Here is a 24,318-nt window from a genome sequence, read left to right on the forward strand (position 1 = left end):
ATCACCATATTCCTCTTCTCGTGATTACCAGAAACCAAAGGAGACCATCCATGGATAGAGCTTAAATCTCCATGAGGCATACAACATGTTCTAATAATTGTTGTCTCCTCCTCACCCCTCTTGCCCTGTCCACATTCTTCTTTCTTGTACACATTCAGAAATAGAAACTAAGAAGTTGCTTTTTAAAAGACCATGGCAGTACAAGGCTGTGATCCTATGTAAAAACTCTGATTTCTGATCTGACATTTCTCATAGCAGGAGATTTCATAAGGTGCAGCATACCACTCAGCTGACTTCTCCATACAACTTGATGCCATTGGCTAAGAGCCACCTTACTTCTGTTTTTAGAAGATTTTTCTGGCAAAATGAATTTCTCAAGGGAAGTAGATTGTTTTTCTTTCTTTCTTTTTTTTTGGGGGGGGGATGTATTTTATATGGGTTTATTAGAACCATAACTCCAACAACAGATTATTTTGGAGAATAAAGTAGTTAACACTGAGATTGTTTTTCAATAGAACAAATGTACTAGTACACTAGCAGAAGCAGAAATAGGGTCCCCTTTAAACACAGAACAGGGACTGACTGAATGAGTTGCAAGTACTATATAATCCTAAAAGAGGGTGAGAAGAGATGGGCTCAGACTAGGGCTTAGCTGGAGGTATGGGGAGAACAGTGTGACTAAAAGGGACATCCTTTCCCAAAGAACACACTGCAACCTCTTTCAGAAACACTGTGCTTGTGGGATCCGACTGCTCCTAGTTTCCTGGTAGAATAATAAGGGAAATTCACATCTAGAAGTGAGAAATGTGTATATGTTGACAAATTGATTTCTCCACCAAATCAAAGTCTCCTTCAGCTCTGCTACATGAGATTTGATGATAAATATAATTCATAGCACAGGCTTGAGTTTAAAAAGAGCACCCTATCTATTAACTGTGAAAGAAAAGCAGGAAGAACTTTAAAAATCCTATCTGTGTGTGTGTGTGTGTGTGTGTGTGTGTGTATGTTTCCTTTTGAAAAAAGATAGCACATTAACTTCAAGCAGGGCTGGGGCTGCATATTTTATGGGGTTTATTTGTTCTACACATCTTTGATAGGCTCTATTTGTAGCTGAAAATACAAACATACTGATTACAATCATTCTTCCCTACATTTAGAACAAAATTAATTATCTGCAAAAAGCAGAAAGGCTTAGATAGACTCTGAGTCAGTTAATGATAATAGACAGCACCCAAATATAATGACTCCGCTTCCTATTTTATCTGGTTCAGGCATTCTGAGTGGAATGAATAGGCAAACTTAATTCGCTTTCTGCATATTCTTCAGAAAGGATCTAAATTGGGTAATAAGGGGGCAGCATTGGCTCTTTCCTTCCCCCACCTCAGACCCCACAGATAGCAGGAAAACAGCATTGTGAGATCATGCACATCCCAAAGGGACATTTTGAAAGGATATGATGAAATCTGTACTTTCACAGAAACAAAACTCACTTGTTTTACCCCACTGATACCCCCCAACACACACACACACACACAACACAGAAAGGAACAGAAAACAGGAAGGGCCACAGAAGTACAGAGAGCTCAGCACTCAGCCAGACTGGGCTGCTGAGAAGGACGAGGTTGTACTTGGTCTCCAAAAGGCCGCAGCACACTGGATGTTATTGCTGCAAACTCGCCTGCTGTTGGCTCTGTTACTTTTTTTTAACTGAAGCAACCATTGCAATTGCTCACTCCCTTAAGGAAATGACTCTTCTACTGTCCTACCTATTTAAAACCAGCTTCTATGATGGCCGGAATTATTCAGTTTTCCAATTTTGAGGGTCAGGGTGGTGAGATGAGGCTTGCCTTTTGGAGAAGAGAGTCAAGGTAGAAAGAACTTTGGCCTGAATGCCTGAGCAAGATAGCAAAATGCACAGACCTAAGAGGTTAATGGGCCAAGGTGCCTTGTGTAGGGGGTGGGGTGGGGGTGGGGGAGCATCAGTAGTGAATGACTGGCATTCCATGTGCCAAGACGGACTTTAACTCCAGGCGAAGGAAAAGGCATAGCAGAGGAACCACACTGTGAATTCTGAGGCTTTTCAGCTTTTGTAATGAATAAATATCTAGAGGCTATTTTGCCCTCATAATGTAAAGGCTGCTTTCACCAGGTTCTGACTCCCTGAGCAGCCAGCATTTGAAGTAGGCATTTTGTACTCATTCACTGTCTCCCTGGGAGCACATGGGTCCTTATAATGTTGGGCCATGGGATTATCTTTCTTAACTTCTGCTCTCTTGGGCAAATGGCCTTTCTGAATATCCTTTGGGAATAAATCCGTTCTCCCTGCAGACATGGATAAGTGTCAGCTAACTACCCTGTGGTTATCACATCTGCCACCTTTTAAGTTCAATAAAAGAAATAACGTCCCCAGCTTGGGTAGCAATAGAAAACTTATAACACTGTACCCTCAAAAATAGGATAGGAAAAGATAGCTGGAGAGAGAGAGAGAGAGAGAGAGAGAGAGAGAGAGAGAGAGAGAGAGAGAGAGAGAGAGAGAGAACAAAGTAATAGAGTTTTACTGCTAACGAGAAGCAACAATATCAAGTGTTCCTTTAGAAAGGCTTTGTATTCTCTGAATGGCTGACAACACTGTCACTGGTTTAGGTCTTTGTGTGTACCTTTGGCTATGCTCCAACAGGCAGCACATAAGCTGCCTTATGGCTAACCAGACAAAGCTAAACTAGTTGTTCTCTAGATTCTATCTCCTCCTTGGTTTGATCCTCCAAAGGCATCAAGAACTTGACAGGGTCTTGCCATCATCCAAAAGTAGCAACTTGTAAGAAAAGTTGTTACAGATAGCCGTGTGCTTCTGCAGGTCTTACAAATGGAAACACTGGCCACTGTTTGCTGCAAACTATCTCTTCCAAGTATTCTTATGTAGTGTCTGTGTAGCTTGGATGCTACAGTGTCTCCACTCAGAGAAGTGAGCACTAGAAGTGATGAGAAATAAGTTACTCAGGTGCCATGTTGAGAATCTGGCCATTAGACCAACAGATCACTGTTTTGCTTGGTTTTATTCTTATAGTGCTAAGGATACATTTGTGGTCTCTAGTCTGAAAATGCTCTCTAGTAAAGCACGACATCGACATCGTGTTTGCAGGAGTTATCCAGCCCTCTTTGTCTTGCCCCATGGCAACTGAGGCTAGGGAATCTGACGCAAATGCTGATCCTCTAGTTACTGCCATTGCTGTGAGAAATCAATGGTTCTGCCTTTTACTCATGCCTTTAACTGGCTTCCATAAAAGGACAGTAGACCAATGTATTAGCTTGCAACTGAGGAGAAATCCCAGACTTTGTGCAGCTGTTGGGGGCATATTCCCATCTTATCAGTTCATTTATCATAGAAAAGAGATTTAGAAACATACTCCTAAAGACAGAACAAAAGAGCAACACTACATCACGCTGTCCCTCACCTAGGTGAAGGCAAACAATGCTAGATTTGCAGGGAGCCTATTTTATCTCCCAAAATAACCTACAATCTGCATGTAATATCAGGGTGAAACATTCAAAAGCTTTCTTCATATGATTAGTTTTGGAAACTTCCTGTGAAATTAACACTCAACAGTGTCAATTCTTCCTTTGTAGTCTTTCAGTAATTAGGTTGTCTATGTTTAACCTTTCTCAGGCTGAAGAAGTAGGACCATAAGTTAAGTGCCAGTCTGTGAATGAATCCTCAAAACAGAAGAAGAGACCAAGCCACCACCTTTGTCCAATGGCAACCACTAACACTATTTTTATTGTGAATGTAAAAAAAAAAAAAAAAAAGACAGAATGTAAATTTTCTGTCTTGTCTGAAACGGAACTCATTTGAATAATATTGCTTATTGCAGTTTCAGATGCTGGCCTGCAGACACTAATGAGGTACTGAGATAGTTGCTGGATTTATCACTTCGGAATCTCTTCAGAACGGAGAGTAGCTTCTATGAATTCAGAGAAGGTATCTCTGTCTGAGACTGAAAAATGAAGGTACAGTGATAGCGGACAAGGAGAGACACTCGGACAAACTGACATCTGAGAAATGGCCTCAGCCTTCAAAGGCAGAGACGAAAGGTAAGGCTAATCTTGGAAATTCTGACGACTTACAGTCACTCACACAGACAGGAAAATGCACGAATTTGACAGAGTGAATTATTATTGCAGCTCAAAGGGAGAATCTGCCTCAAAGTTTCCTACCATCCATGATTAAATACTGACTTCTTCAAACATTGTAGCCAAGGAAATGGGTGTGCCCGGATATTGGCATAGGTTAGGCTCTCAGTAGGCAAAGTTACTACCTAAGGAAAGTCGTTATTCAGAATAAATACCAGATACTGTGAAAACTGTCTTTGGGGCTAGCTGGTTATGTAGCTCTGTGTTGGAGCACATGTTTAACGTGCACAAGGCCCTGAGTTTCATCACTGCAAAAACCAAGATGGCTATCTATTGTTCCACTGGGTGAGGACTCAACAGTGCAACTGGAATTCAATAGAGTTTTCATCATTGACAACACTAACAGGTAGAACCTACACAAATATTCTCTTAGAAACTATTCTGTGCCTTTAAGTGTTAGGAATATGAAAAGAGAAAAGAAAAAAAAAACAACCTCATGTCTTTTAGTTCTTCATTGGGAAATAGTAGAGCAAGAGTCTCCATGGAGAGAGAATGAATTCAAAAATTGATTGTGCAGCTGGAAAAACAGTAGGGAGTAATACAGGATATTAAATAATATAATAAAAAACCAATTTAGGCTGCTTTTGGGGAACGAAGATTCTAGTGAATAGAGAATGGAAGTGTTTGAGAGAGCAATATAGAGTCATGGTAACAAGCAAGAACTCGGGACTCAGATAGGTCCAGTCTGAGTTCTGAGACCTGCTGGCTTAGTGACCCCTAAATGAAGCCAGAGCATCTTCCATGCTCAGCTTCCCTACCCTCTTAATGATGCTCAGTGTCCAGCACACGGCTTGCACAATGAAATGTGTAATAGACATTTGCAGAATCTCTTCCAGGGAGTGCTAAAGTGAGTCACAATGACAGAAGAAAGGGATAAACAGTGGTGATAGGAAGAAAGGTTTGCAATTTTGTACAACTTTCAGTGAAACAGCCTAAGTCAAGGTAGTAAAATTGTGGGCCAGGAAACCCTAACCCAGGGGCATGCTAAGGAGTCAATAAAGTACACTAGCAGATATGGAAAAAGAAAACTACTAGCAGCCAAGCAAGAGTGTAAGAGCATGAATTTTAAGGAGAGCAGGTGGGGTATATGGGAGGAAAGGGAAGGGAGAAATGTTGTAATTAAATTACATTCTTGGAAATAAACAACAACAAAAGAGTATATGAGCAATTACATTGTATACTAAAGGCAGTCAATGAGATTAGCTACAGAAAGTCTTGGCTACTTTTCTGGGAGAGAAATAAATGCCAGACATATAAGAGATGAGTGAGTTGTACATGAAATGCATACAATCTACATGTAGATATATGGTAATGGCAATCAAGGTGACTCTGAGACAAAAACGATAGAATTTTTAAAATACGTTTTACAGGGGCTGTGAATGGTAGAGTGGTTGCCTAACACGTACACAAAGCTGGGCTCCATTCTCTGTATTAGGAAAAAAGAATCCATGGTAATCAGCAGTGCTGAAAGTAAAGGCATTGTAAAGTGTACATATCTATATTTGCTTCAAGGTATAAAATGTGGAATTCAATAACATGCTGATTAACTTTTACCCAAGTACTATCAAAGGATCAGTACTCACTTTGGGGCAAGATATGTAATCCATTTGAAGATCAGAATGGATCTATTATTGTTAATACCTTTTGGAGGGAACTTTTCAGTACAGACATCTATTTCCTCCACTTTTTGTTCCCTTTCCTTTGTACATATGCATACAGGTATCTTTTACTCATTTATTGGAATTTTTATTCAATTTATTTACAATAAAATAATATCAGTCAATCATACCCTAAAAAAGTGTATGGAGCAGGGGTTATGTATGGCTCTGTGATAGAAGCCTTTCTTGGCAAATGTGATTCTTTGAGTTCATTCACCAGTAATAAAAGATAAAAGTGTAAATGGACCGGAGAAAAAGCTCAGAGGTTAAGGGTACTTGCTGCTCTTTCAGAGGACCTTAGGTCTCTGTTCCCAGCAACTAAACACTTAACTCCAGCTCCAGGGGGTCCCATGTGTATATCTTCCAAGGGTACCTGCATTCACATGCATGTACATGCATATGAACACACATATACAACATTAAAAATAGTAAAAACAAATCTTTAAAAAGTGTAAGGAAAAGTCATTATTCACTGGGCACTTTTAGCAGTTTGGACTGGGGCTTAGTGAGTTTTTGCATTTTCTAAACCTAACACTTCATTTAACATCTGACATAGCGGCCCCATTTTAGATATATATCATTCTACATCTGTCAAAACTAGCCAACTTCTCAATCTGTTATCTTACAAACAAGATAGCCAGATGTTCCTAAGGGACCATCAGGATCAAAAAGGACACTATTGAAATGGCAAGTGACTCCATAGAGTTGTGTTATCAGAATCTCTGGGCTTGGACTCCAGCCATGTCAAACAAGTTCTCCCACTGACTGGGAGATGAGTCAATTTGAGGAACTGAACATTTGCTACATTCAGTGGTGCTGTGAGTAATAAGACCTCAATATTTGCCCGCATGCCTTCACCTACAGGATTGAGAACTATTCTTGGAGAAACTAAAACACCAACAATCTATACTTACGAAAGTCTAAGATTGTCATACCTATGTAGAAGGCTGAAACCACCTTCAGGATGTGAGATGGATAATAGCAATCAACCTCAACACAACTGGACAACATCCTTGTACAGACTCCTCATGTCATCACTTATATAGCTCTTCAAGAAAGATGCCCCACCCCCACAGCTCAGGAAGGGCAAGATGCTAAAGAGAAACCTCAGCACAACTGACCCTAGGCAAGGTTCTACTGTGGGGCATTCCCATCTTGTTAACACAAGGAAGTGAGGGTGCTCCAGCAGAATCTTGTTAACATTTAATTTTCAGCTAGCTTTTGATTTGAGGGATTCTGTCTGTGGGTTTGTCCGAATGAACAGAGTGCTTCAGTCTGTTAAACCCATAGTTCTCCTCACCCTAATAAAGAGCCCTGCCTGCTTGTAGCCCATACAGAGTGTGGTCTGGAGCACATCCAGCCAGTGATTCCCTAATCCCCACCAGGTGATGCAGACAACTTAGTCTTGGTGATCATATAATAGCAATGAGGCAGCATACATATGCTTTCTGGCTTAGTTCAAGGATTCCCAGGGGATGGCAGACTTCACGCTCTCATAACTAGATGGGAGCTGGGAGCAATCAGGCCCTTAATGGCCAAAACAGAAAGGGACTGCATCACTGAACACCTCCTGACAGCCAAGGCCTTTCCTCCTGAACGATAATGACACAAAATGTCTTCCCTCTACTTTATATTAGGTATGTGTATGAGCACACGCTTACGTGTACACACACCTAAAATGTAGCAGGTATGAAAGCCTGAAATAACTATGCCATTTATGGCTTTGCAAAATCCTAATGGTACTTTTACAGTGAAAGTCTGGACGGATCTACTGGGGAACAGAGTGAGATGGCAGAAAGGGTATTAGATTGCAGCAGAATACCTTGGATTCTGCTTCTGGCTCTTTTTTTAGCTAAAAAAAACTTTGGATATGCCTCTGGAGACTTTATTTCTTCATTTTGAAATGGGATTAGACTAGCTCAATTTTCACACTGCCTTTCCAACATTCATATCACAGCAAAATGTTCATTATAGTGGAATTTATTCAGTTGCAGGTCCATTTACCAGTGAAACTGTGATATGTTAAGTCTTCAGAACTGCCTTGGGAGGCTATGGCACCTGATAAAGTTCCTGCAGACAGCAGGTGTTGATAAATGTTCACTCAACAAACCTGTATGCCTAGACATCATAAAACCAGTCTTCATAGTTTTGTTGCCCGATTGTTTCTTCTCTTTTCTTTTGTTTTCATTCTCTTTTTGTTTGTTTTTGGAGACTGGGTCTAAGATTAGTCAGGGCAGACTATTCAAACTCCCAATCCTCGTGCCCTAGTCCTTGAGGACCGGGGCTAATGGGATGTGTCACTTGCACACTCTAAACTTTATATTTTTGTTTTTAAAAGTACTGGGGGAAGAAGACGCTATGTTCAAAAAAATGTGCAAGGATAACCATTAAATACGCATACATCTTGCCATTAAAGTAGTTGTATTTTCCTCTTATTGTAGACATTCTCATACCCTGATGCCCTTGGTTGGGGTGGGACTCACAGTGGACCCTCGATCAATGCTAGTGAATGAACATATGAATGCACTTACTTTTCATTTTTCTAGTTCTGTGCAATTTACTTTTGCATAAGGCCCCAGAATATGGCCTCAAATTATAAAGCAGTCAAGGGAATAATTAGCCATCGAAGAACACCATCGTTAGATAGGGCATTTCTGTTCATTTTACTATAAAATATTTTCTCAGCAAATGGGTTTTAAATGGCCAACACTGTGAATGGGGCAATTAGAGCAGCTCCATAAGTAGCTGTGCTGAGGGTTGTATCATTTTTGTCCTCCCTCGTAGTTTAATTCACCAAAGAAACCAATTACCCCTATCACTTGCACTTCCAGAGTTTAAAGACAGGGCTAACTAGCCCATGCTGCTCTCTACATTCTGGTTAAGTAATAGCTCAGACTACACAGCAATGTACTGGAGTCAACAAGGCCAGCAAGGCCTGGGATTGAATCACCACTCCTACCATAGAAAAATTTTGGAGATCTTGGAAAGTACTTACACTCTCTAATCTTCATTCCTCCTGTGTGCAATGACTACACTACTGAGACCCATCTCATGGATGGCTGATCATATATATATATATATATATATATATATATATATATATATATTCATATCACATTTGAGGTGTGAGCAGGAACTCAACAATAGTAGTCTATTTTACTGCTCTGGCATGTCCTCCTATGGAGCTGGAAGCAGTCGAGGATCATTGTCTTAAAAGAACATAGCTGGAAACCCTTGGCTGCAAGTTCTGTTCTACATCACAAGTGGTTTTTCTCTTGTGGTTCTCTGACAGAATATCCTCGAAGCCAAGCAAGCTGCTACTGCCCTTTCAGAACTGCCCTTCTCCCATTACAAATCCCATCAGTTGTAGACTGGTATAATTAAGGCTGCAAACATGAAGAGAACAGATGCTTTTCGTATCTTCTCTTGTGGGTTTAGCCAGTAGACACTGACTCTCTTATCTTTTAAGTTGTATTTTACGTTCCCATCGGAATGGCAATGTGATGTATGTGATGAAGACCCCAGAGTGAAGTCAAGAATAGAAGGTGATGGTAACTAAATTAAAAATTCAGTTTCTGAATCATGTCTCTCCCGCTAACTACAGAACTGGATATCCCTGTGCAACATACAGTTCACAAAACTTCAGTTTCCTTGTTAGTAAGAGAGAGGAAATATTCCCATAATGATCCTGATAACAACAATAACAGCTAACATTTAATAAAGACTTACCATAAACCACGCAGATGCTACATGTCTTAATACAAGCTATTCTTTTTCTTCATGAACTCAAAACATAAAACTCATAAAGATAAAATTCGTTCCCAATACTCAGCAGCAAAGAAGTATGTGGAGCTAGATCTAGTATTACGACTCTATAGTCTGTAGTTTTAACATGCTGTCTATCTCGGAGAGTTCATTCAGCCCATCTGCATTCTCACTTGCTCATTGATTTTCCTCTCTCTATTTTTCTATCAGTATCTGTTGCTGGAGAAATCACCCCACCCACCACCACAATGAAGGACAGCTCCTTCGAAACCTGAAGACTGATACTTACGGTGGTGGTCAGCTTGCCTCCGTTCTTCTGCACATACTGGATGGCATCATGGATGGTAGAAAAGAGGCCGAGCAGCACATTCTCCATGTCATAGATTCTGTACATGCCGTTCACGAGCTCTTCAAGAGACAGAATGTATTCTCTCCAGTACTTGTCAATCTCCACCACACCAGCCATACAGCCTTGCATGACCACATTGCAATAACCACCGCAAGGCTTAACCATCATCAGTCCCTGGCAGTAGGAGCAGTACCACATTCGGGTGAGCATACGGCCACAGTCCTTACTAAACTTGAGGTGGTCGGTAGTGTTGATGACTTCAATTCCGAGATTCAGGGCTTGAAGGAAGATTCTAGTGACTTGGAGTGACTTGGAAACCTGGGTCATAATAAGCTTGGGGAAACTGCCAAATACTTTCAGGTCACGTCTTGCTCCTCGGAGGCACTCGTTGATGTCTAAGACTGACTCAGGCAGGCCTGGGTTCATCATCTGGGTGTAGATGACTGGAAAGAGGCTGTCGAACAATTCATTGACCATATCATCCACATTGATATCAGAACCCAAGATGTAGAGAGACACATCTGTGAAAAATTCACCGACAAACTCAAAAGCTTGTGGAGTCAGGCTGGGGTAGTTATTCTTAAACATGGCATTGGTGTAGTTCTTGGCATGGCGAACAACAATTTCAAAGGCCTCTGTAAAATAAGAGAAAAAGACATGCCCCAAAATTAAAACCTGAAATCCAGGGTGTAAATGAATTTGATATGTCTCTGTTGTTTTGGTGAGTGATCCAATGCCTTAAATAATTGACTCACATTCATTGCTGGTATTACTTACATTTCTATAGTTGCTTGTTCCTATAAATCAATTTTCCTTTCTGAGTATGAAGTCTGAACCTCGATGTGCACATAAATTCTTAAACATACAAACTGTATTTCAAATGACAACTGCCAGGATTCAGTTAACATTTCGGCCTTACATGAAAATATTGATTAAAAATTGGCTAAAAGAGAAATTTTCTTTTTCTTTCATTGATTCATTCAGTTAAAAGATTGTATTTTAAAAAAAGATTGTATTTAAGGACATTTCATTTTTAGACAAAGATAAATATTTCACAACAGACCATATACTATATAAACTCATATAACAACTTGAGCCTGTTCAAACTCAGAGGAGAAGCAAGTTATTAAACAAGAACAAAAGATAACCAAAATTTAATTATTTTGGGTAGACTTTCTCCAAACAACTTTAAAGGGAGTTATCTGATGGATTGCCAGGACTGGAAAAGGTGTTTATTCACTGAATGGGTATCTCGCTGGAAAGAACAATTCATACACTTATTTATACATTTGCTATTGACAGTAACTGCAAGCTGAACATCTGGAAGGATAACCACTAAGCTCCTCTCGTAAGTTCAACTCCACATGGCTTGGAAGCCTCATTGAGTCTACAGAGGCCTCAAATTCAAGATTACATCTGCTGATTTGGCCCTATGGCATAAAGCCCAATTAGGGTCACTGCTTTGAGAAAAATAAAGTAGCAATGTGCCATCTCATTTTCCCCAAATCAAAATATTCTACATACATGTTATCACAAATAACTGGAGTGTCACATTTATAAGTGAAAAGAAAAAAGTCACAATAAAAGATCTTTTAAAAAACAAATGAAAGAGTTTAAAAACAAAAAAACTGGTCGAGTTTCCTGATATTTTACCTTAGTACATTCAGTTCCTTCCAAAATGCAAGGGTCCATGACAGATGTAGTCTAAATGATGCCAATTCATGAGCCTTGAAAATTCACATTATTACTACCTCCAGACTACTAGAGAGACTGTATTCCTTGGGATCACTTAGCTCAACACTTCAGTCATCTGTGGCAGAAGTGAGCTCTCGACTGAACCTCTGCCATCTGTCCTTGATCCCTCACAAGGTAGAATTCTCTCCTTAGCATCTTCCCTGGAGCTCATCACATGCCCAGTGCTGTTGGAGAGGTGCCAGTCTCATTCTGAAGACTTTCCAAAAGCCATGAGAGACCAAAAATGAACTTAAATTAGAACTTGGCCATCTACAAAGGTTTCTGAGAATATGTGGACTGGCTATTGGTCTGAAGACAGCTTTTGTACCACTGAGAGGCACTGTGTTTCCTGATCCCTTCCATTTTGCAACTATGTGATGCTGGAGCAAAATTTTCCTGTCTGTCAATCATTACATGCTCACTTGTTTGCTGTCTTTTGTGTAGAAGTAAATGATTCGGAGAAACTTTACCTTATAACAGTCTTCCTAGCTACACTTGTTACTTTCCCCTCCATCCTTGATTCTGTATGTTGAATGCAGCTATGTAGTCATCTAGCCCAGTGCAAAGGGCCAGTCACTCAATTGTTTAAAACCATCAGAAAATTTGATATTCTAGATTATTTACTCATTTTAATTTTAGGTAGAAATATAGCATTACACATTAGGCTTGCTAGGTGCTATGGGCACATCAGCTAGATGAAGATCACTGATGAACCATTCTCTTCTCAGAAATATTCACAAGTGGCCAAGCACAGTGGCTCACTTTTATAATCCAAACATTTGGGAAACAGAGGCTGGAGAACTGCTCCAAATTCAAGGCCAGTGTGATCTACTCAGAGAATCCCAGATTAGCCAGGGTTACACAGTGAGACCTTATCTCAAAAAGAAACATTTGCAGGCGTTATCGAAGATTACAAATCACATAAAAGAACATTTTGGTGGCCACTTTTTTTTTTTTATAACAACCTTCTGAATTTGGTATTATCAACCCCAGTTTAATAGACAATGAAACTGACTCTCAGTAGAATGGCCATATTTCTCCAAGGTCACACAGTTGCAAAGTAGACATAATCAATTCCAACCAGTATCTCTAAGTGATGGGTACTCCCTAGCTGCCCTCAAACTACAACACGTTCTCAAAAATCTTTGTAGAAAGTTAAGTTCTATTTTCAACTCATCATTTTCCCATCGACGCTCTCATCTCTGGACAAAAATGTCCCAGAAGAAATTGAAACCCGAAGACCAATAAAACAGAGCGGCACTTTCACCTTTGCCTTGGGGCAGCAGGAAGTAAGAGACAGAAGGCTGCTTTGCAGACTCAATCACCCAGGCTACTCTGAAATGAATTCTTGGGGAAGCAAAGTTTACCTGAATTGCGGTACACTCATTCTCTAATATACAAGATACACGGAAGGAAAACCCCCACAGATTCTCCTAACAATAACATTTCTTTGTAAAAGGTCTGTTGCCGGTACTGCAGGATCAATAAAAAAAGAAAATTACAGAAGATCGTGAACTCATCTACAGAAACAAAAACACATATTACAGGGGGAAAGGGCTGGGGTCCACACTGAACATCTAGCTCTCATGTGCTCTCAACAGCAGAGTCTGCATGTCAGAACAAACTTAGCGCAGCTCTGGATTTTGCCCAATTCTCTCACTTCCGTATCACCAAAAAAAAAACGAGTGCTCAAGAAAAAGGTTCACAGGGCCTCATAGGAAGCAATGCTATGTGAAAAGTGATTCTTGGCCTCCTTAAGTCTCTTGAGGGTTCAAGAAATAGTCAAGGGTAGGAATGTAAATGCAAGGAAGTGCAAGTCCATTGATAACATAGTCTAATAATCATATATACTTTAGCTAGAGATGATTTCCCTCTTTCTCTTTCCTTGGATGAAGTGAAGAGTTATGGTCACTCAACACTAGAGCAAATCTAGTGGAATCAGAGCCATCATGAAGAATTTGTCCCCAGAACATCCATCGACTTTATAATCTACAGATAGAAATAAATGGATTTAATAAACTGAGATAATATTCCAAGATAAGAAAAGCTTCCATTTTCCTTTTGTTATTGCATTTTTATTGACTTACTGTGCATACATATGCATGCGTGTGCATACACATGTGCTGTGGCATGCTTGTGGAGGTCAGAGGACAACTGATGGGAATCAGTTCTCACATTCCACCATGTGAGTTCTGGGAATCAGCATCAAACTCAAGTTGTCAGGCTGGGCAAGAGGCTTAGAGAGCTCACCAGTCCAAGCCCTAGATTTCTAAAGGGTTTCATCACCATCCTGATCACCACAGATGCTAGTTATCAGGGTTTCTCTTAACTTTTGATGCACAATGACAGGCACGGTTCTCCAAAGATAGTTTCATGGGGGAAGTGTACAGACTTTCTTTAAATGGTTCAAAAACCTCTTCTACTTATGCACCCCCAAGATATATAGTCTGTCACAGCAGCAGAATGGCTATCCTTAGTATATGGTGTTCTTGAATTCAGACCTACACTAAAAGAAATGGGCTTTTATTTGCCATATATATATATATATATATATATATATATATATATATATATATATATATACACACTTGGGGTTGAAAGACAAGAAAAATAAATGAAGCATGGAATCCCTTTCAAGGTCTGGAGAATAAGCAATTGTTATAGAAAGCTGTTCTTTTTCAAAGCAGTTTTCCCAGCACTGCAAGGATGGGCACGACTTTATGAGATTCCGTTTCTATGTTACAAGGGTGAATACTTCATGATGGCTTGGATGGAAAGCAAGCCTTATTTTCAAGTACAGGTACTTGGATGAAAAAAGAGAACTAATCTTTCCCAGGCACCTGCAAGATACATGTCAGAATCCATCGTAAACATGCTTATATCTACCCTCTATTTAACTGTAACACAACCGCATGTGTTTTGTTTTATTTTACTGGGGAGGAAACTGAGACTCAGAGGTGATACGGTACACACAGGTAATATTTCTAGTCCAAGGACTCAATTTAAACGCAGGCATTCATACATGCACACACACACACACACACACACACACACACACACACACACAAGTTACAAACTCCTGATGTGCCAGACTGGGTTAAATTCAAAGCACCATTAAATGAACAAGTAAATACATAGATAAATGAATATATAAATAAATATAAAATTCAACAGTAATAAAACCAACAACCCTGTGGGAAAAAAGGCAAAATAGCTGAACAGCTGCCTCCCCAACAAAGAGTCACAAATCCCAAACAAAGATTCTCAATACCATACATCTTTAGGAAATTAAAAATTACAGTCATAATGAGATGCTACTGTGCAGGCATGAGAATGGTTAAAAGTCATACAATTGACAATACTAAATAAGGCTGTAGAGCATCAACAGATACTGGGCTATCTAGTGGAAATACAAGATGCTACAACAACTTTAGATGACAGATAGGTAGTTCCTTATAAAAACGAAACATTTTATTATGTTATCCAAAACCCGTACTTCCCTTACTGCCTACTTGAGTTTTCTTTCAAGTTTAAAACTATTTGAAATAAAGGCTATTAATTTTTGAAAGCACCAGCACTTTAGAACTCAGTCTTTGATGGAAGTAGTGATGAGAACCACTGAACAGAGTTAAGTCACTCCCTCTTTGTTTCCTTCAATCTACTCTGACATTTTGTTCCTGAAAAAGGGAGTTTTAGCATTCTCAATAGATGCCATATAACATCAATGTAATTTTAGTTGGAAAACCCACTGTGAAAAGTTAATGGACCAAAACACCCAAACAGGTAACACATTTTAGTTATTTTTGAATAGTAAATGATTTTTTTTTGAAAACCAGTCACAGAGAAACAAAGTTTACGTTGCAAATAAGGCTTTTTTTTTTTTAAATAGTTCATAGAGAAGACACTATAGTTCTATTATATTTTCCTGGTGCTTTACAATTCACATTAATTTAACCAGAACTGACTAAGCTTAAGAATAAATTGCTATTAAATAATGTTATTTATTTTTGCAGCTTATAAACATGCACAATCTCCGTTTTTACCTTTCACACAGCAGGGTTCTAAATATGAGGGAGATCAACCAGCAGTAAAGAAATATTTAAATGTATCATTAGAGATAAGTGAAAGATTGACAGATTAGATAGGCAGACCAACAAACAAACGGATAACGATGCAATGAATGGATGGATAGATGAATGGATAGGCAAATAAGTGAATGGAAGAGTGGATGGGGCATGACTAGATAGATAGATAGATACACTGATAGAATTTCCTTCAAAGGCTATTGCAGACTCAAGAAGACAATTAAAATGATTTATAGCAAGGGTCCTCAGAAGCAAGAAGTGAAGTCTGTAGTAGAAAATTTATGAGCCTGCAACAGCTGACCACACTTTTGCCCCATTAGTCCAATTAGTTCTTATCATTTACTGTCCATTAGTTTTCCTGAACAACTAGTTTGCTTTCACCTTCTGGACTCTGTGTGTCATGTAATTCATAATTTTTCCCTCCTCACATTTATGACTTGAAAGCTTACAGCTAAATTTATAGCCTCTCTCTATCAAGCATAATAAACTTCATGTCATGTGTTTAGTGTCATAACCTTTACTCCATCTTTCCTACCTCTATTTTCCACTGGCTTAAGGGTGCCTGGGTACACAGTGCACCTCATAGTTATTATGGACAATCTTAAAGAGCATTTAAAACTTTTTAGGGAATAAACAAGTCAGTGAATAAGGGCATGGACAAAGACAAAATATTGTTGCAATCACACAATCTCATAACTGCACTGGCAATTACAGAAGCGCTCCCACTTATAAAAAGTGGGTGGTGCCCTTTCAGGAACTCATAGCAGATGTTACCCACAACTTAAAAACTGGAGTTAAATGTCCCTAACAACGTTAAAATGAGATAGGGTTTAGTACAAGTAACTTCAACAGGGCTAACAATGTGTATGTTCCTATGGAATAAGACATTCCTGGGAAACCAGACAGAACAGTATAGGCACGACAGGCATGACACTCACTAAAAGAGGCACAGAAGTCATCTTCTCAGAACTTTCAGTTCTTTCTTTAAAACAGGAAGTCCAATGCTATCCCAAGAAGTAAAGTCCTACAGTTTCTTCAAGAATTCACATAGTAAATGATGAAGGCCTGCTCACGGAACCATTAGCTTAAAGACTCTAAGGAAAAGACCCTTCTCCAGAAACTATGGCAGGCCACATGGATTTCTGGATACAACTAAATGTGTTAACTGGACCAAAAGACTCAATTATGTCATATTCTAGGTCTGGTTCTTGTCACCTCGACTTCGGAAGATTTTGCTCTATGATCCATTATCATGATTCATGAATCACAGCTGAAGAGTTTCTTTCTTTAAGTACTTGCTAACCTAAGCTTAGAAAAATTAAAATATGCCTTTTAGGGGAAGAAGATACTTAATGAAATGTTCTGTTCCATTAAGAGAGTGTAGTGTCATTTAAAGGTTGGCATGAAAGCATTCTGGTAGTGGCTTTAGCTAATGAATATCCCTGTTTCTGCTCAATGTAACTTAAATTATTGACATAAAGAACAACCTACCCACCTAGAGGATCTTCTGTGATGTTAGATCAATTAGCATGTATGTTTTGTACTGTTTTCTTCTTTACTTGCTTAGACATTGAACTACCATTCTAAGGAAGGTCCATTGTCAACTTTTTCTTGTTCTTTTAAACAAATTTTCTTTTTTTATGTATATAGATGGTTTGCCTACACATATGTCTGTGAGCTCCATGTATGCCTGCTTCCTACAAATGCCAGAAAAGGCCAGCAGATCTACTGGGACTGGAGTTATGCACAATTGTGAGCTGCCATGTGGGCTCTGGGAATAAAAGCGAGGTCCTCTGAGCCATCTCTCTGCCCATCTCTGCTGAAGAGCACAAAGCTCTGTGTATATAATGAAAAGTGTACTTTGTTCTATGAATCTTTCATAGCTTCAATATACTCAGTATATAGATTACTAAGTTAGCAGGACATATCTGTAAAGTACCACATATCCCTTAAGATGTTAGAAGTCAGTACTGTTTTAATTTTCTCCCTCCTTCTCGATCGCTGAAAGTTAAGTGTGTGTATGTGCACTGGTGCATACATGTAGTCAAGGGAAACATTATTATCCCAATTTCACACATGAGCTAGCTGAAATTAAGAATGGATCTAAGCCATACAGCTATGTGGTTCATGGTAGCAGTAATGGAACATAGGATTCTTGGCCATGTCTATAACGCTGGTACATTATGTCCATCTCCCTCAAGGATAAAGATACCATGCCACTTGATGGTAAACTTCAGAAATAATAAATAAGGAAATAGCAACCTTGGATCACTTATTGTGTCAGACAATTTTGCAAGCATTTTATGTGAATTAATTCATATTATTATCAAAACTCCCTTATAAGGAGTGTCTACTTCTGTCTCCTCTCTAATAGAAGAAAACTTAGCCACATAAAGTAGAAGGGCTGAGATATGAATTCATGCAGTCTTGAACCCAGAGACTACCCACCAAACCACTACGTATTACTGCCTCTTAAAGATCTACGAGAGTGCTTGCCACTCAGACATAAGGACTTGAGGTCAGATTCCCTAGGACTCACATGAAGCCAGATGTGATAGCAGTTTTTTGAGGGAGTTGGGGTGGTTTTAGGAGACAGGGTTTCTCTGTGTAGCCCTGGGTGTTCTGGAACTCATTCTGTAGACCAGGCTGGCCTTAAACTCAGACATCCACCTGCCTCTGCCTCCCAAGTGCTGGGATTAAAGGCATGGGCCATCACTGCCTGGCATGGTAGCATATATTTGTAATTCCAGGGCGCTCACAGAAAGAGGGAAGGCAGGGACAGGAGAATCTCCAGAAGCTCACGAGAAAACTCACCTAGAGTATGCAACCGCAAACAACAAAGAGACCCTATCTCAAATGAAGTAGAAAGAGCTGTACAGCTAGAATGCAAAGTTGTTCTCTGACCTCTACACATATGCCATAGCATGCTTATCTGCTCTTTCCCAACACACAGATAAAAGAGGATGAATCTATTTGTCACAGACTGTATACATTTCTTTTTACTTCTCTGTTGGTTGAACTCTAAATAGACTTGACGCTTCAGTTGCTTGGCTACACTGAATCTACTGAATAGACAAGAAAATAATTCCATGACATGGGTAAAAAGTGAGAAGTACAGCAAAAGCAGACACATTCTAACAACTGCTTATAATACAATCATGTCTTCAGAAATGTACCGCCTGTCATGCCTTATACTTACAATGAAATAGAAATTAGATGAAAATCAGTAAAAAAGGGGATTAGTGGTGTGAGCATGGAAATCCCAGAGCTCTGTTATAGCTATAAAATTATGGTATTTAATTGAAGAGCTAGTCTTTGTTAAAAAGAAAAATGTCGGGTCTTCTCTCAAATTACAATTCCTTAAAGGGACCACTGGCAGAATGGCCAGAATCACGACAGTTTTTGAATACTCAGTCTCTAGGAGGATAGAGCATGAGACTTAAGGACCATCAAGACTGGAGTAGCTGTGAGGCTTGGAGCAATCCTAGAGTTTGTTCTGATGAGCTCAGATGAGGGAGAGAGCTACTCAGACACCTTGGCTGGCCTGACAGCAGGCAAAGTCTTGGCAGGATGAGTGCCACTCCAACCAAGTTTAAGGGCAGGTAGAAATTGCTGCCATCCAAAAGCCAACTGTACATCTTTCCTGTGAGTTTGTGAAAGAGGTGGAGAATTTCACCTTAGAAAGTTGCCATTATTTTCTGCAAACCTAACTTTTCTTGCAGAGGATCAAGATTTGGTTCCCAGGACACATAGGATGGCTCACTGCAGCCTGTAACTACAGTTTAAGGGGATCTAATGCCCTCTTATGGCCTCCTGGGGGGGGCATCCAGGCACACACAAAGTACTCTCATGTACGGGCAGGCAAAACACTCATACATATTAAAATACAATAAATAAAATCTTTTTACAGGTTAAATTTTTAGAAGGCGAGAGTAGAATTGTGGATGCAAAAGAGGGATGTTGATTAAAGAGTACAAACTTTCAGTCTTATAAGATGAAAAAAGTCCTAGGAATACAACACATAGTATATTGTCTGTAGGAAAACTCACCAAGAAAGTAGATCTTCTGTTTTAATTATAAAATGACAATAAATTGTGACCATGGTCTTATGGCTGTGTACTTATATCCAAATTAGGCTGCAAAATATGCTTTCTGTATGTCAAGTATGCACCAGTAAAGTGAAAAATACAGTGCCATTGTGATTGAGAAGTTAGAACAGCAAATCCATCTGGTCCGAGTCACATAGTAATTGGTACTTCTTCACACCGAGTCAATGGAACCTGTGCTACTACCTGAGTTATTGGCTTAAGTAATTATCAGAAGCTTTAGCAACTGTCTTAGCAGCCTAAGAAGCAAGTGTAAAGATATTAGTTAGAGCCAGGCAGAATGATTTATGCCTATAATCTCAACACTTGGGTGTTAAAGCAGGAGAATCAGGAGTTTGAGACCAGCCTCAACAATATGATGAGTTGGAGGTCAGCCTGGAATGCATGAGAGTCTGTATTTTTTTTAAAGACCCACCCCCGGAAAGGAAATAAGGAATTTTATAACAAATACGATTGGATGTTTACTCAAGACACCAATATATAACCCAAAGGTTATATAAAATAACTGTGAAGTAAATGGCACGTGCCTTGCCCCTGGGAGTACATTGTGCTCCTCACAAAGCAATGGCTTTGCTGTCCATATTTTCCTGTGAAGAGGTTAAAGAGCACAAACTGGTGGCCTCATGGAATATGACCTTCTGAACAATTTTGGACAGTTGATTACAGTAACGAAAGGTAGAGGTTGAAAAGAAGGTTAGAAAAGACAAGCAAAGGAGATGCAGCAACTATGGAATCGTAACTCAAAAGAAGAGAGGTATGGTCAGAAATGTAAGCAGCCCTCCCACAAATATACACACTTGATCCAGCTTACCTGCTTTATATTGTCTAAATTATCCCCCTAGGAACCATTATATCAATGCCACATTATTGGAGAAAGCCCCAGGTTCTGTGCTAAAATCAGGATAGCAGACACCTAGTACTGCCTCTGATTTGCAAGATTACAGACAATGACACTTTTTTATTCCATTCGTCACCAAACTTCTAATAAACTCCAAGTCATTATTTGGTTTCAGAACTGTCTCTGTCAAGCCTCCAAGCTGCGCTCAGCAGATCTTCCCTACAGCAAGATGTTTTGATTTGTCCCAAAATTCCACCCCAGTAGCTCCATTAGCTCATCCGGCTTTAACTCATTAGCGTTACAGTTCATAGTCTTTATAGTTCTATACAGACAGAGGAATCTCTGCAGTGGGCCAGTGGGACATTGTGTACTCTTATCTGCAGGACATAGGACATTTGTTCATAGAAGTGTTGCATGACCTGTATATATTTGCATTCCTAAGAAACAAACAAATGTAACTGAATGAGCAACCAAACCTGCGTTTTTGGATAACTCATTTCTGAGAATTTTCTCTCATTTTTAACCTATTTCTGGTGATGCTTAAAGCCTTAACAATTGCTGCAGACAAAAGTTCAGGTGGTACTAAGCCTCAGCATTCTGTTGGCTTGGTGCAAAAATATATACCAATGACTTCCTGCTTCGGGACTAGTGAGATTAGGTGCTGTACTGCCCAGATCCCAATGGTACCCTGTACTTCTCTTGTTGTTGAGGAGTACTTGACATACATAAAGCTTGCAACTTAATTTCCTCCCTCTTCCCTACCTTATTCCTCACCCCCATAAGCACAACTTAATATTTAAATCTGAAGGGAATAAGGAAGAGGATTAAATCAGGGGAAAATAGTTCAATCCAGAAAGATGGATGGGGGAAGGAGATCCAATGATTGTTCAAGCCAGCACCATTTCCGTGTGTTCTCAGTGCACTGACATCTTCTGGGTTCAAAGGCAATAGTTCCCAAATTACTGAAAGACCTGGGCACTGTTTTAAAATAATGCTTGGAGTGAGCTGATGTCTAAAGTGGCTTTCTGCCAAAGGGACCTTTGCCATAGTGCTGCATTCAAGGGGGCTTATTTTAAATGGGCATTTAAAAAAAATGGCCCATTGCTGTAATTTGGCAATATGCCTAGAGAAGGGTGATTTTGAGATTGCGTATTTTAAACAGAATCGCTAAAATACAGCTACAGTTGCCTTCCCTAATGAAGTCTACTGTTCCTGTTGCTTAGCACTCTCCTTAACCATGCCTGGGGGCCCACTTGTACAGGCGTGGGAGGTGAGGCGTCCTTGACTCCAGCATAAAGGAAGATAACATTGACTGTTGCCTCTTCAGCGGACAGGATCAGGCCAGACCCAAGCTATCTCTTCCAAATCATGTGATCTGGGGCAGTGGAGTTGACAACATTGATGATTCTGTCTTGATTGAAAAGGGAGAGCAATCCCTTCAATAGTTATTGTTCAAGTCAGAGACTAAGAGATGAACTGAAATTCAAATATGTAATTTCGAAAAAAATCTCCATATGGGTGTTAACTAAACCAGTACCTCTTAGTCCAGAATGGCCCAAAGCAGTGAGGTCCATTCCATTGTTTTCTATTCTTTCTTGGGATACAAATCACCTGAGCACAGAGGGCAATAAGAAATAGTAGTGTTGTACAGTTCTAATTCACCCTAACACCAAGGTTTCAGTGGAATATTGAGGTAAATGGTTTTCAAATCATCATTGTCTTTGAGCTTTTCCAGATCATTCAGAGATTTCACTATAGAACAAGGTATCGGATGCTCATATGCTAACAAATTCTAACAGACTGCTTTCCCACATATCCCTTTGCTCTCTCTGCATTGACCTTGCTCTCCTTCCCCTGTATCTCTGAGAGCATGCCAGATTGAGGGCACTGAGTTTTTCCATATTAAAAAAAATAAATAAATAAAGGTTCCCTGTCAATTCTAAATGCTTGTTAAAGTACAGTAGCAGATAGTACTTTTTTTTTAAAGCCAAGGGGTTATGTGGGCCAGCTTACACACTGGCTACTAAACTTGCTTCAAAAAATGATCGGGCCAGGTGAGAACATGAATTTGCTTGAACATAGTGAGTATTGATGCCAAAACAAAGACTGCTGCATACAAACATCAAGAAAGGTTGGGTGCCGGCAAGCAGTCATTTCCTTAGTGTTCTTCCCAACATAGCTGGACTCATATTTCTTAATTACTTTGTATTTCTTAATTACAGTATCACCACCCACCCAACCCTCGTACACACTATGCGCCCTTTTCTTTTCAACCATCCAGTAAGGTGGTTATGGAGATTCCCTCACCACTTTATGGAGAGAAAAATGGAGGTTCAGGAAGCAAAATTAAGCTGCCCAACCCGTCCCAATTTCTAAGTGGTACAGAGCTGGAAAAATCAATATGAACCATCCAGCACTCTTCGCTAACATTCAGCATGAGAGACCAGACATTCTCCTTGGTGAAAGAGAGAAAGTAGGACCAACTGGCATATTCATTATTAATGAAATTACAAATAATATAAAAAGAGAGAATAGGATGTATATTTTTATTAAGTACAAGGCTCTGGGGGGTGGTGGCATAGTTGGAAAACGCACATGCACATATATATGCACACGCACTCCTCCACAGACAAACATGCATAACCTCTGGCACACAGCGTGTAGGAGTTAGTAAGAAGAACGTAGTCGGAGTAACTCACAAATGATAGCAGGACTAGAGCACCAATGTACATGCCCTGTGACTAATCTTCCTCTCTTACCTACAAAACCAAACCAAACAAAACAAAAAAAAAAAGAAAAAAAAATCCACAAAATTCCAACAAATACAACAAAAACAAAATTTGCAGTAAAAAGATTATAACAAAGCTAAAGACTTTATACATTGACTAAGAAATGACATAATTGTGCATGAACAATTCACTATGGAGAGGCACTGCCAGTGCTGAGAGCATCATTTTAAAAAGTGATACCTTGGAAACAGAACCATAATCCATTAACAAAGCACCTCTAGACATCTAGAAGAAGCATAAGTACAACTTCTGATAACTCCAAACATTAGTATGTATTCATTTACAAGTGAAAATTTAAAAGTTTAAGGAAAGATGCATAGCCAGAGCTGTTTTTTTAAAGTGTTTTCTGTAGAAAGGATGAGACCAACATTAATGGATAGTAAAGAGCTTCTCAGAAGGAAAAAAATGGTGTGCATGGCAAATGTCAATGAGTAAGTACAAGGAACGATGGTAAAGACATCTTTCCTGTCATATCAAAGAGGCTTTTTTGCATCCATGGTATATTGAATGTTTAGAATTACAGTTGCGGAATTATTAGTAGCTTATCTATTAATCTAAATATACCATTAACACACACATACAGTGTCTGCTTTGTGTGTGTATGTGTGTATGTGCGCGTGTACGTGTGAGAGAAAAAAAACTGGGGTAATATGGTAAGCAAAATTCATTGTTATTTCTGAGGAAAACTTCCTCAAAAAAAAAAAATCTTGTTACGCCAGAGAAGCAAAAAAAATGGTTGGCGCCCCCTCCTGGTCTTCTGAGTAATGACACAAAACATTCCACAAATTCCAGTCCTCCATAGGACC

The 24,318-nt window shown here is 39.5% G+C and overlaps 1 protein-coding gene across 1 annotated transcript in view; it reads right to left on the minus strand.

The window, feature by feature from the left end:
* Positions 1-24,318, minus strand: part of Gpc3 (glypican 3) — a 334,864-nt gene that overhangs the window by 138,121 nt on the left and 172,425 nt on the right. Inside the window, exon 3 of the mRNA XM_021187739.2 lies at positions 9,901-10,595. Coding sequence (XP_021043398.1) covers positions 9,901-10,595 — 695 coding nt within the window. The remainder of the gene's footprint in view (positions 1-9,900; positions 10,596-24,318) is intronic.

The sequence above is a fragment of the Mus pahari genome, chromosome X (assembly GCF_900095145.1).
Source record: "Mus pahari chromosome X, PAHARI_EIJ_v1.1, whole genome shotgun sequence".
NCBI classification, from domain to species: Eukaryota; Metazoa; Chordata; class Mammalia; order Rodentia; family Muridae; genus Mus; species Mus pahari.